The sequence below is a fragment of the Bison bison genome, unplaced genomic scaffold (assembly GCF_000754665.1).
Source record: "Bison bison bison isolate TAMUID 2011002044 unplaced genomic scaffold, Bison_UMD1.0 scf7180017864068, whole genome shotgun sequence".
In the NCBI taxonomy this organism is placed as follows: Eukaryota; Metazoa; Chordata; class Mammalia; order Artiodactyla; family Bovidae; genus Bison; species Bison bison.
In genome coordinates this window covers 7,720,662-7,734,169 of record NW_011494640.1, presented here as the reverse complement: position 1 = coordinate 7,734,169, position 13,508 = coordinate 7,720,662, and the positions used below count along the sequence as shown (strand labels likewise).

Below are 13,508 nucleotides of genomic sequence, written 5' to 3'. Positions count from 1 at the left end.
TTAACTTCCAAATAAATTTAGAATCACCTATACTAGTTAAAAAAGGTATTTTTTCCCTCTAGGATAGGATTTACCATATAAATTATTTAGGAAGCCTAATGCCTTTATATGTATTTTTCTTACTAGTCAAGAACAAGGTAGGTGACTCCATATGTTTAGGTATTGTTAAGTAATTTTCAAGTGTTTCAAGCATATTCTATATGTCTTACACACTTATTGAATTGTTAGATTAATGTAATCTTAGGTATTTTATTTTTATTCTACTATAAATGGTGGCCTTTTCCTCACATGTATCTTCTAAATGGTTGTTGTATCACAAAAACTCTTGATTTCTATACACTTACTTTCTCTACTACTATTTGTTTTTATTTGAGTCTCTTGGATGCATATCTATAGCCTCTGAAATTGTGATAGTCTTTCCTCCTTCTTTTCAATTTTTTTTTTTTGTTTGTTTTACGGCATGCTGCACAGCTTGTGGGATCTTAGTTCCCAGATCAGGGGTCAAACCTGGGCCCTCGGCAGTGAAAGTGCAGAGACCTAACCACCGGACCCCCAGGGAGTTCCCCTTCTTTCCAATTTTTGACTTTTCGTTATCTGTGTTGACTAACATCTTCACTACAATAACCAAGAAGGACAACAGTGGTCATTCTTTCCTTGCTTTTGATATAATTATGTATTAGCTTTCTCCACTAAGCAAGTATATTGATTTTTGGACTGAATTTTAATTTTTCATCCAGTGACTGAATTTGGAGATTTGGAGAAAAGTCTATTGGAAAGACAAATATTGAATCAGCATTCTTTATTCCCAGTGGCAGATTGTTCAATGGGACTGTTGTTGAAGTTTCAAAGGACATGCAAACTCAAGACATTTTTCAGCACAATTCATCAAAAAATGAGAAAGGCTCTTTTTTTGCACACATTTATTTTATTTAGCACAATTTCTCCCATCTAAAAATTAGATTTTCTTATTTACAAATACTTCTAGAAATCCCTAAAATGTCTATTTAGGTTTTTCTGTTTTAGGCAGACATCACACTGACATGATATTAACACACCTCTCTGGAGTCAAGATAGTGAGTGATAAGTGACAGTCGCTCAGTTGTGTCTGAATCTTTGTGACCCCATGGACTGCAGCCTACCAGGTTCCTCTGTCCATGGGATTCTCCAGGCAAGAATACTGGAGTGGGTTGCCATTTCCGTCTTCAGGAGTCACAACAGGAGTAAGTTTATTGCCTCTCTTGGGACCACTGGAAATTGGCATGAATGTCATTCTGTGGCCACACAGGAGTGTCTGAAGCTACTCCTGAGGTAGAGGTTCAACAACAAAGCTCAGCAGAGCACAAAGTGAGAAGTCATCTTGAAAAAAATTAAGCGGTGATATTAACAAATAATAGCTTGTGAATAATACTGTGTTCTCAGGAGAGAAAAGGAGTCCTTACAAATGGGACCAAGTCTTACAATTTTCTCAAGGAACTGTATGTTTTAAAGAAATATATTTAATGGAAGAAGGACAATGGTTCATGTGACAAAAAGTGTCCATTGTGTTGCCTATTTTGGTAAAATAAAACAAATATCTAATAAAGGAACAAGGTCACTTCAGTTAGTATTTTTGTTCACAGCGGGGGAACATCAACTTAAGGATGACTGGGTTTTTTTCACGGTTTGTTTCCACACCATGTGCGTATCCTTGTAAGCAATCAAAACCAGAATTTTCCAGTCATGGCTATTCATTGGAGTTCCCCGACATGGGTTGTTGAATTGAGATGATAGCCCTGGTCAGCTGCATCCAGGTCAGTTGGGCACAGCTAGTCCAAAGCTGACCTTCCCTGGTTTTGAAAATGTTCGTTGGAATCTAGACCTGTGAAGGGTGTTAAGATACGACACTCAGTATATATGTGAGTGTGACCTGCAGCAGAGTCCTTGCTCAGAGGCTGCAGCGTTTGACAGAGGTTAGAGCTTTGCTCATTAGACGTTCTTTGGTTCCTCTGGGTGTGGCCTATATTGGTTCTGACTTGTAACAGCAGAGTTCTGTACTCTCTTTCGGCATGCGGCTGAGTAGATAATGTATATGCTTCTCATTAGGAAAATGCCAGCAATGGCTGCAAAGTAACTTCCATAAACTAAAAACTAGAGAAAAACAAATAGAGTGAATTAGACACACATGAAATATGACTGTCCTTAATAATACACAGCGATGCTTGTGTATTTACTTGATTTACTTGGATTATGGGGTTACTGAGACTTAGGGTCTTAATACAGATCTTTTAGATTTGCATAAAACTTCCTTCTCCCCTTTTAGAAGAACCAGGTGTGAAAGGATAAGCTATGCAGTAACTAAGAGTGTGGGCTCTACAGTCAAGATTGCTTGGGTTAAATTCTAGCAGATACCACTAATGGTAAAAAACAAAAACACTAAATCCCACTGATGTATGTGTCCATTTTTGGAGAACAGTGCATATGTAGTGTCTCCAGGAATGGATTATAAACACAGGTTATTTTTCACCTGCCTTATCCCCTTTATTTCGGAACCATATGTAAAACATGATGCTGGTGTAATTTTAAGTCTCTCAGTGCTAAAGGGAAAAGGGAAGTAGACTCGGTAAGCATGTGCTCCTCCCCAGTGGCATCTTAGTAAACCTGGGCCCTAGACCACGGGAGGAGGAGGAGGCATAAGGGGGACACAACGGTAAGCGCCACTTGATGGGGCTTTAGGAGCCAAAGCGAATGCTAACCTATAATGATTACTGCTCAAACTCTGCTTGATTTTACAGTTGGCAATTAAAGGAATGGCTTATTTTAAAATTTGCCTAGCCAAGGAATTCAAGACATTAAATACTGGCAGTGGTTAGGCTGAACAACGCCCTTTCATTCTACGTTCCCCCAATTACATGAATAGGTAAGTGGAAGTATTGCAACATACCTGAATGCTGATTGGAAGCCCCAGTCCTCCCTGATCTACTACGATTACAGTTATAATAGTCTGAATCACCAGGGCAATGAAGGTGTTGATTCCAAACACCAGGGCATAGCGTTCCACACTCAGATTAACAGCGATCTGAAACCTGTCATTCAACACATAATAACTTTTAAAACATGAACATACATGGGATTCTTATCTTTAAAAGACAGAGACTGAAGAGAAAGTGTCTTACTAACAACACTTTTGGTCTAAATCTCCTCCAGTATAGACAAACAGGCAGAGCAGAGAAAAAACATATACATACTTAAAGGCTGAATTAAAATGTAGTTACAGGAAATACGGCAAAATTGCTCCTATCCAATTTAATACTTTCGGAAATTAAACCTAAATGTTCTAGTTCTCATAACTTGAGAATATGGCAGGCTATCTGATCTTAGATACTGTTTCACAGTGTACTTTTTATGAAAATCAGCAATATCCGACCTAAGGAATTTTTTGGACAGCTATTCATTTTATTGTTGACTCTATCGGCAGTTTTAAAGTTTTGTAGGTGAACTGTTCTTTGGAAGATCCAAACCATGACTGGTGGTATAACTGAGTGAATCTATAACTAACTTTTTTTTTTTTAATAATTATATAAATTTTGAAGTCTTATTACAGAACACTTTTGAAAGGCTGGCAAATATATGATATTTGCAGTTCTTCCTTGGAATGAAGGTAAAAGGCTTTGGGTTCTGAATAGTCCTGAAATGAAAAGAAATAATGTCATTCTACCTTAACAAAATACATTAAAAAAACCTCAAGACACATGAGTTTGATACATTAACCTGATTCCGTTCAGTGGGAAAAAAAAAAAAAGAGCATGCCACAAATTTCATCTCTTTCCTATGTTTCATGATCTTTTCTCAGGGTCTTTATATTTCTGTGTTTTGTCAATTACTTATCAAGCATTTTTCACAGATTAAAACCTAAAATTTCATACTACTTCTTTCATGTGTTGGAAATTCAAATGTTTCTTATCTCTTTCAGTGAAACCAAATCATATTTCCTACACTCAACTTTCTCTGCACTTAAATATGGAACCAAATTCTTTTAATCATTAAAAAAATCACTGGGATTTATAGTTTCCCGTGATTTTTGCATTTACTTTTTTTTCAGTAGCCAACTTGTTATGACGGGCTGAGAATATTTTGTTTCATACAAAAGTATATGCCTGGAATTGCTTTAGCAACCAAGCGAAATTAGAGACGAAATCTCAATCACAAATCAAATTCCATCATACTATGCAAACCGGAAAATTGCTTGAAATAAAAATTATAAATGACACTGTAACATGCCTTTGGTTTATGAACTTACAAAACATTTTTCCTTGCTGACTAATATCAGCAATATTCAATGGATAAACAACTGAATGAAAAGATGGCTTAACTGTGCCTAATTTAATATGAAGTAGTCAACATTTACTATTGCATTGATTAAAATCCTTCCAAAGTTCTCAATGGAATTACAGGAATACAGAAAAGAGAACATGGTATTGTTTCAGGAGTGAGAAGAAATGCTAAGTAATACTTACACTGCTATGGTGATAAGGAGCATGTAGACAGTCTTGAATATCAAATAGCCAGTGTAGCACGCCCATATGTTGGTCGTGTAATGCATGAGAAACAGAGAGCCTGCATTGACAACTGAGAAGATGGCCAGAGCCAACTCTCCCAGAAGATCCCAGTTGACTTTCACATAACCCACCGCAAAGGCAGCCAGGGCCCCTACAGAAGAAACATTAAGGAAGACCCAACACATCCAGTGAAATGTTAACATGCTGTCTTAAGAATTCAGGTTTCAGGCAATTCTGAAAGAGGAATATATTACTTACACAATTTGTGAAAATAATGTGACCTGCCTAAATGGGGATTTATCCACTTCTCAAGCATGTTTTCCCTTGGCTACTCTTTAATTTCTATTCTTTCAAACATTTAGTTGTCACATTTTAAATTAGCATCAACTATATGCCAAACACTGTTCTATGCATCAGAAAGGTTCCAGAGGGACCAGAAAGGTTCCTAATCATCAGAGGGGGGAAAAAAGATACATAAACTCAGTTGCTTAATATAACAAGCTCAGGGCAGGGATAGATAAAGATGAAACAATTGTTCTGGCAGTACACTTAGCCTGTTCATATATGCCTTTCTTTGTTGTTTTTCTCAGCAATATGTTACAGATATATTGCACTGGGTAGTAAGTTTTAGTCATTAGTACTAATCTTCATCTTTCTTCTAATCTCCATCCCAGTGTCTTCAAGATTTGGCTTAATCTACTTCAGGTTTGAGGTGAACAAGTTACAGAATTTAAGAGATTGAGTAATTGACAGAAATTAGGGTTAGTAATTATAGTTCTCTTTAAGGAAGTGAGAGGTATTTATGTTTTGAATTACTGAGATTTGACTAACTTTTCCATATGTGATGTAGGCAAGAACCATTACTACAAAAGAAATAAAATTACTTTTCTTCTCAGAACTTGAAATGTGGAATAAATAATTTCAGTGAACCAATTCCAAGACTGCCCTGGTTTCTAAGAGTTTAAATGTAAGTCTTCTTAAAAGGGAAACAATAGTACAATGGATGCCACATGAAGTTTCTGAAACTTTTTTGTAAAGGAGGGTGTGGAAATCTCCTACTTCCTAGAAAATATCTTCAAAGTCTTAGCTGAATTTAAGTTTCTGTTAACCAGGATATAAATATTTATTGCAGAGTGAACTTCAAAGGCAGACTTCTGATATTAGAATCTTGACTCTCAAATACCTTCCACTTCTGATTTCAATCTCGTAAGAAAGCTAATTTTGGAAATGTGTGGTGTAGAACCTGGAATAGCTTAAAGACCGGGACTAGCTAAATCAAATTCTTTATTAACAAAAACCCTTCCAGTGAAAATTTGGAAGTCTTACTATTTCAGTTCATTTTCTAAGATAACAGAACACCTTGTTTATATATTAATACACAATGTCCATTTTCTTTTTGATATTAAAAACAATCCTGAAAGAAAAGAGGGCACTATTAACACTTTTCTTGATGAGGAAACGGAATTTTAGGAATCTGGTTAGAATGTAATCACTTGGTGTTGAATCCTGAACTCTTGAGTTTTCTGTAACACATTAAACAGAAATGTCGTGTCTTTTTCCCCCATTGCCTTCTATTTCTGAAAATGGTTAATATGCCTTCTGAACAGACTTAATTTACCACTGTGGAGAATTCAGCAACTGGAGAAATGAATTTAGTTTGCAGGGGTGGAGGGGGTGGGGATTGGGCAAGAAAGGAAGATAGATCAATGTTTACTTACCTCCAAAGGTTGCAATAGCTTCTACTGCTCCATTATATACTGAACTCTGGGATGGTGCTTTGTAATCCCACAGGACTTGAACATAGTTCAAAACCTGGTTATAACCTGCTGTGGAAAAAGCCCACCATAGGGACCAATAAAAAAGATGTTTTGAGGAGTAACACTGCTTCAAATCTTGTAACCACTGCACAAAAACTCTCAGAGCTACATTTCCTGGCTTTGGGTTGGTCACCTGGCCATCATCTGGGTTCCCTGAATCAGTGAACACTACTTTTCCCACTGGTTTGTGATTCTTTTGAGGTTCCTCTGAGACAGCGTCCGTTCCTGGTGGCTTTGGAAGGGCTTCTTGGCTGGGTTTTGCATGAAAAAACATGCTCTTCTTAGGCATGGGTAGGAAAAGTGAGAAGAGGAAGGCCACGGAGACAGAGGCCAAGGATATGACGTTGAGGTAAAAGTAGGACAGGCCGGCCAGGGATACCAAGAGCTGGGCCAGCACGGAGGCCGCCGTGTAGGCCACCAGCGTGACACTCCTGCAGTAGCCGCTCACCTTCTGGTAGTGCTCCGGGCTGACCACGCTGTAAATGTAGGCATAGTATGCCACCTCAGTGGCGGTGACCATCCCATAGAAGAATTCCAGCACCTGCATGGTCCTGACTCCTTGGCCAAACAAGAGCAGCAGCCAGCAGATGATGAAGCTAATGCCCTGGAGGATGATGACTGGCTTGTAGCGGACATAATCCGTGAGGACAAAGACTGGAAGCAGTAGTGCCAGGTAAGAGTAGGTCCACACGGGGAAGATCTCATTTGTGAGCTGCAGAGGTGGAAAATGGATTCTGTGACCACGAAGCACTGGGAAGTGAGGAGGGTTACCTTTCTCAGACTTGTGTATTACTAAAGTGTTGATCCATGTGGCTTGCCCAATATAAAACTTTGTATCTAATCAGATAGGGTGCTGTGCTTAGTTGCTCAGTTGTATCTGACTCTTTGTGACCCCCATGGACTGTAGCCCGCCAGGTTCCTCTGTCTGTGGGGATTTTCCAGACAAGAATACTGGAGAAGGGTCCCACACCCTCCTTCAGGAGATCTTCCCAACCCAGGGATTGAACCCAGGTCTCCTGCATTGCAGGCAGATTCTTTACCATCTGAGCCAGCAGGGAAGCCCTGATTAGATAGGGTATCTTCATATGACGAGAAAACAGAATAGAAAACTGATTTTCAAGGAAACCCTAGGAAAGGAGAACTCCCCCACCCCCTCAAAAACCCACTTTATACATCTACATGCATTTCAATACAAGAATACATCAGCTTCCCGTGCAATCGGAACTTTGTGGGTTAGTTGCCAAGTCACGTCCGACTCTTTCAAGACCCTATGGACTGTAGTCCGCCAGGCTCTTCTTATCCATGGGATTTCTGAGGCAAGAATAGTGGAATGGGTTGCCATGTCCTTCTCCAGGGGATCTTCCTGACCCAGGGATCGAACCTGCATCTTCTGTGCTGGCAAGTAGTTTCTTTTCCACTGAGCCACCAGGGAAGCCCAATGTGAACTATACTAACTGTATACACACTAGAGTCCAGGCATACCTCATTTTATTGTGTTTTGCAGATACTGTGCTTTTTACTTTTTGTTCTTTTTATTCATTTATTTTTTACAAATTAAAGGTTTGTGGCAACCTGCATTGGGCAAGACTATTGGTGCCATTTTTCCAGCAGCATTTGCTCATTTTATTTAGTTTAGTTTGGTCATATTTTGGTAGTTCTTGCAATATTTAAAGCTTTTCCATTGTTATTATGTTTGTTATGGAATCTATGATCAGTGATCTTTGATGTTACTATTGTAATTATTTTGGCATTTTTTTAGCAATAAAATATTTTTCAATTAAGGTATATACTATTTTTTGGCATAATGCTATTGCATATTTAATAGTCTTTGAGCGAAAGTCATGCTCAGCTGAGACCATTACTTGCTCAGTCATGTCCAACTCTGCAACCCCATGGTCTGTAGCCCACCAGGTTCTTCTGTCCATGGAATTATCCAGTAAGAATACTAGAGTGGGTAATCATTCCCTTCTCCAGGGGATCTTCCTGACCCAGGGATCGGACCCAGGGATCGAACCCAGGTCTCCTGAATTGCAGGAGGATTCTCCACTGTCTGAGCCACCAGGGATTAGTATGGTATAAATGTAACTGTTTTATGCACTTGGAAATAAAAAAAATTCATGTGACTCACTTTATTGCATTGTTTGCTTTACTGTGTCTGTAACCAAGTAATGTCTCTGAGATATGCCTGCAAACTAGTTAAAAATTGTTCAACAGACTTGTGGGCTTTTCAGGCTATTAAAAAAAATACTATCCTTGTCTTGCCTGAAGATTAACAACACTTCATAAAGCAGCTACAGCGTTAGAAGAATTCAGCAACCTTTATCTTTGTGTTGATTCACTATCATGGCAAAAAAATAGCCCGTGCAAGTCTGAATGAACACACACAGGAAGACAGCAAAGAGTAAATCACCCGGCAGAATTACGATGTGGGAACAGTAACGCATTTTGTCTCCTTCCTGGACAAATTGTATGGGCTTCCAACCCCGTTTCTCTTCAGTTCTGTTGATTTATCTGTTTACTCAATTCTCGGTCTCAGCATAATATGAGTTATCTCGTGGATTTAGTCAGAAATGCAGGGGACCTCACTGTTCATTCATGGAAAGCACTGAGGAAGTTGTTGGTCTTTGGGGCATGGTGGGTACAGGTGTAGGTCAGCCACAGCAGCCTCTCTTCTGTGCCCCTCTGCTTCCTCCAGCAACCTCAATGGGTTCCCGTGTCAGTGACAAGAGGGGAAGTTCAGTGATTTGAAAGGCTAGTGGGACTGGGCTGCACCTTTGCAGTCTAGCTAGTCCACAGCAGCTCCCTGGTGGCTCATACAGTAAAGAATCTGCCTGCAATGTGGGAGACCTGGGTCAGCAAGATTCCCTGGAGAAGGGCATGGCAACCCACTCCAGTACTCTTGCCAGAGAATTCCACGGACAGAGGAGCCTGGCAGGCTACAGTCCATTGGACTGCAAAGAGTCGGCCATGACTGAGCGACTAACACTTTTTCACTGGTCCATAATGGTTGCAGAAGTAGAGGCTTGGGGTTCGCTGGCCGATTCTGGACCTCTGTCTGTGGTCTGCTTTGTCTTAACAGTCACGTTCCTGTCTCGGAAACTCTGAAACAGACCTGCCCCTAAGTGATTTACAGTGCAGCAGAATAAACTTGCCCTTCTGTCCTTATTGCCTCATCACCAAATAAAGCAGCATCAATGACCCTTTCAAGTGAAGCCTCACAATCTGCAGTGTCTTCTTAGCTAGGACTGGAGACTACAGAACTAGCCTAGGGTAATTCTTCAGCTGGGTCAGGGCACTTCCTTGTTATAAAAAAAAAAAAAGCGGCGGACCTTTTGAATTAGAGAATTGGGACTTCCAGGGAAGATAAAGCTGGGAGATAAACTGTTAATGTCTCATCTGCTGATAAACAGTTTTTCAAAATTAAGTGTCCTAAGGAAAGGCTTCACTGGTGGCTCAGATAGTGAAGAATCTGCCTGCAATGCAGGAGACCTGGGTTCAATCCCTGGGTAGGGAAGATCCCCTGGAGAAGGGAATGGCAACCTACTCCAGTATTCTTGCTTGGAGAATTCCATGGACAGAGAAGCTGGGTGGGCTACAGTCCATGGGGTGGCAAAGAGTTGGACACGACTGAGTAACTAACTCTCAACACTTTCAAAGAAATGCTACAATTAAAAAAAATATATTCTGCTTATACCCCAGCAAATTAAAAGTTTATTAGGACTAGATCCCGTGCCTGGCAGTGACTGTATTTTAGGATAAGTGTAACAGAATCAATGAGACTTGACATGTTCCCATGCATTAAGTCTAATGTTAGAACTCTGTAAAAGTGAAAATATTTATTATACATGTGATGTGTTTAGGTTTCCCATCTTTGCAAGTGTGAGGAGCGAAGAGTGGTTTGAACAGTTCTATAAAATAACAAATACCATGAAAATGGGATTCACTGAGATCAGTGTATTAATCTTATTTCCAGTTGAATGACACCCTGACTCTATGTCCTTGTGTAAGTCCTGTAAGATTAAACAACATTAAGGTTCGTATGGATATTAACTCACCTCTGCACTGGTCAGGTTTTTATCTGGTCCAGATAAATACACCATAAGAAAGGGTTCTGAGGGTCTCATCATGGAGAAAAATCCAAACAGGCAGAGGATCACAGTGGGATAAATCCAAGACTGGCTCTCTGAAGTCTGGAAACAACTCATGGCTGATCAAGTGAAAACAAAACCAAAATGAACTGAGGTTTATTCTTTCTGGCATTCTGGATATCATGAAGAGCTGATTTCTACATGTTTTATGAGAGGACAAAGTTTCCTCTATCTCAAGCTGACCTGAAAAGGTGAGTGATTAACTGCTTTCAAATATTTCTTATGGAAGCCAATCAACCCTACTTTATCAACAAACTTGTTACTCATTATTGCTGGGAGTAGAGGCCCACTTCATTAGTGCTCTCCATCATAATCCTGGTAATAAGTAGCTACTAATAAAGGGTAAGGGCACGGCAACCCACTCCAGTATTCTTGCCTGGAGAATCCCATGGACAGAGGAGCCTGGCGGGCTACAGTCCACAGGTTTAGAAAGAGTCAGACACAACTGAAGTGACTTAGCATGCAATAAAGGGTAAGGGCTTCCCCAGAGGCTCAGTGGTAAAGAATACTTATGTAATGCAAGAGGTGTGGGTTTGATCCCTGGGTCAGGAAGCTCTCCTGAAGGAGGGCATAGTAACCCACACCAGTATTCTTGCTGAGAGAATCCCACAGGCAGAGACACCTGGCAGGCTGCGGTCCATGGGGTCCCAAAGAGTTGGACATGACTGAAGCGAATGAACACGCACACAATAAATGGTAAACAATGGGCCAATGGACATGTGAAAGTAACTAAAACATCAGCTAGTGAATCTCTGGTGTACAGGCATACCCCAGAGATACTGCGAGTCTTTCAGACCATCACAGCAAAGCAAATATTACAATAAAGTGAGTCACACACTTTTTGGTTTCCCATTGCATATAAAATTGTATTTACATTGCACTGTAGTCTATTATCTCTGCAAGACCATTATGTCTAACAAAGCACTGTGCATAACTTCATTAAAAAATACTTCATTGCCAAAAAATGCTAACCACCATTAGAGCCTTCTGTGAATCGTAATAATCTTTCTGCCACACTACCATCCAAGATCACTAGTCACAGGTCACCATGAAAAACATTATAAAAATGAAAAAGTCTGAAATATTGTGAGAATTACCAAAAGGTGACACAGAGACAGCTCAGTTCAGTTCAGTCGCTCAGTCGCGTCCGACTCTTTGTGATCCCATGAACTGCAGGATGCCAGGCCTCTCTGTCCATCACCAACTCCCAGAGTCTACCCAAACCCATGTCCATTGAGTCGGTGATGCCATCCAACCATCTCATCCTCTGTCGTCCCCTTCTCTTTCTGCCCTCAAGCTTTCCCAGCATCCAGGTCTTTTCCAATGAGTCAGTTCTTCACATCAAGTGGCCAAAGCATTGGAGTTTCAGCTTCAATATCAGTCCTTCCAATGAACACCCAGGACTGATCTCTTTTAGGATGGACTGGTTGTATCTGCTTGTAGTCCAAGGGATTCTTAAGAGTCTTCTCCAACACCACAGTTCTAAAGCATCAATTCTTCGGCACTGAGCTTTCTTTATAGTCCAACTCTCACATCCATACATGACTACTGGAAAAACCATAGCCTTGACTAGATGGACCTTTGTTGACAAAGTAATGTCTCTGCTTTTTTTTTTTTTAAGCCTCCAGCATCTTTTATTTTTCCTAGAACCTGTATACAATTAACTCTAGCAGGGCAGTACTCAATACTATTAAGTCTCACATTTTAGATTAACTACTTATTATAAATGTGAATGCACATCCTCATAACTGGCAAACTAAATGACATAGATTTATTCATTTATGTAACCATACAAAATTTTATATGCAACAGGAGCTTCTATACTATAGAATCTGACCTTACAAACTAGCTTACATATAAAACATAGTTACTTTGTTCATCTGTCCTAATCTAGAAAAGTGTTGCACCAATGCTTAAGACGTTATTAAAACAGATGAGTTCTCAACACAAGGTTAACAAACCTGAAGCTCCACCCTAGAAATACAAACCCATAATTTGAAAATTGTTTTACCAGAAATAGCTTATGAGCAACTCTTACCAAAGTAGTACTATAGGGAGTTACAGTGTTGACCAAAAGGAAGACACAGGTTTCTCATTAAACTTTTTTTAATGGGTCTCAAATTCTGTGACAGATTTTTGGTCAAGTTGTTTTCATTAAAAAGTACTGATTTTAAAAACTAATAACTTAAACTGCCACACACAGAACATATGGTCCACAAAAACATTCTCCTTTCCTTCTGAAGGTTTTACGATGCATTGTTATCATTAACCAGTCTTTTACTATTAAACTTAAATGGCCAATTGAGACAAACAGTTCTGAGACCGTTCTTCCACCACTGATTAAGACTGGGGTGGCAGGTATTGGGGATAATATTCATTTAGCCTTCTGAGCTTTCTGGGCAGACTTGGTGACCTTGCCAGCTCCAGCTGCCTTCTTGTCCACTGCTTTGATGACACCCACAGCGACTGTCTCATGTCATGCACAGCAAAACGGCCCAGGGGAGGATAATCAGAGAAGCTCTTGACACACATGGGCTTGCCAGGAACCATATCAACGATGGCAGCGTCACCAGATTTCAAGAATTTAGGGCCATCTTCCAGCTTTTTCCCAGAACGACGATCAATCTTCTCCTTCAGCTCAGCAAACTTGCAAGCAATGTGAGCTGTGTGACAATCCAGCACAGGTGCATATCTAGCACTGATTTGGCCTGGATGGTTCAAAATAATCACCTGAGCTGTGAAGCCAGCAGCTTCCATGGGTGGATCATTTTTGCTGTCACCAGCCACATTGCCACGACGGACATCTTTGACAGACACGTTCTTGACATTAAAGCCCACATTGTCCCCAGGAAGGGCTTCACTCAATGCTTCATGGTGCATTTCTACAGACTTCACTTCAGTTGTTACATTGACTGGAGCAAAGGTGACCACCATGCCAGGTTTGAGAACACCAGTCTCCACACGACCCACAGGGACAGTACCAATACCACCAATTTTATAGACATCCT

The 13,508-nt window shown here is 40.1% G+C and overlaps 1 protein-coding gene and 1 pseudogene across 3 annotated transcripts in view; both read right to left on the bottom strand.

Moving 5' to 3' along the window:
- Positions 1-847: 847 nt before the first annotated feature.
- LOC104986445 (thiamine transporter 2-like) overlaps positions 848-13,508 on the bottom strand; it is a 33,710-nt gene continuing 21,049 nt past the window's right edge. Inside the window, exons 2-6 of one of the 2 annotated variants that reach the window (XM_010837029.1) lie at positions 10,408-10,559; positions 6,254-7,064; positions 4,494-4,686; positions 2,921-3,062; positions 848-2,127 (exon numbers count right to left, since the gene is read on the bottom strand). In XM_010837029.1, the coding sequence (XP_010835331.1) occupies positions 1,966-2,127; positions 2,921-3,062; positions 4,494-4,686; positions 6,254-7,064; positions 10,408-10,557 (1,458 nt within the window). In that variant the 5' untranslated portion in view covers positions 10,558-10,559 and the 3' untranslated portion in view covers positions 848-1,965. The remainder of the gene's footprint in view (positions 2,128-2,920; positions 3,063-4,493; positions 4,687-6,253; positions 7,065-10,407; positions 10,560-13,508) is intronic. The other variant, XM_010837028.1, reaches the window with a different exon arrangement.
- LOC104986506 overlaps positions 12,589-13,508 on the bottom strand; it is a 1,749-nt pseudogene continuing 829 nt past the window's right edge. Inside the window, exon 2 of the transcript XR_825044.1 lies at positions 12,589-13,506. The product of XR_825044.1 is annotated as an elongation factor 1-alpha 1 pseudogene (transcript). The remainder of the gene's footprint in view (positions 13,507-13,508) is intronic.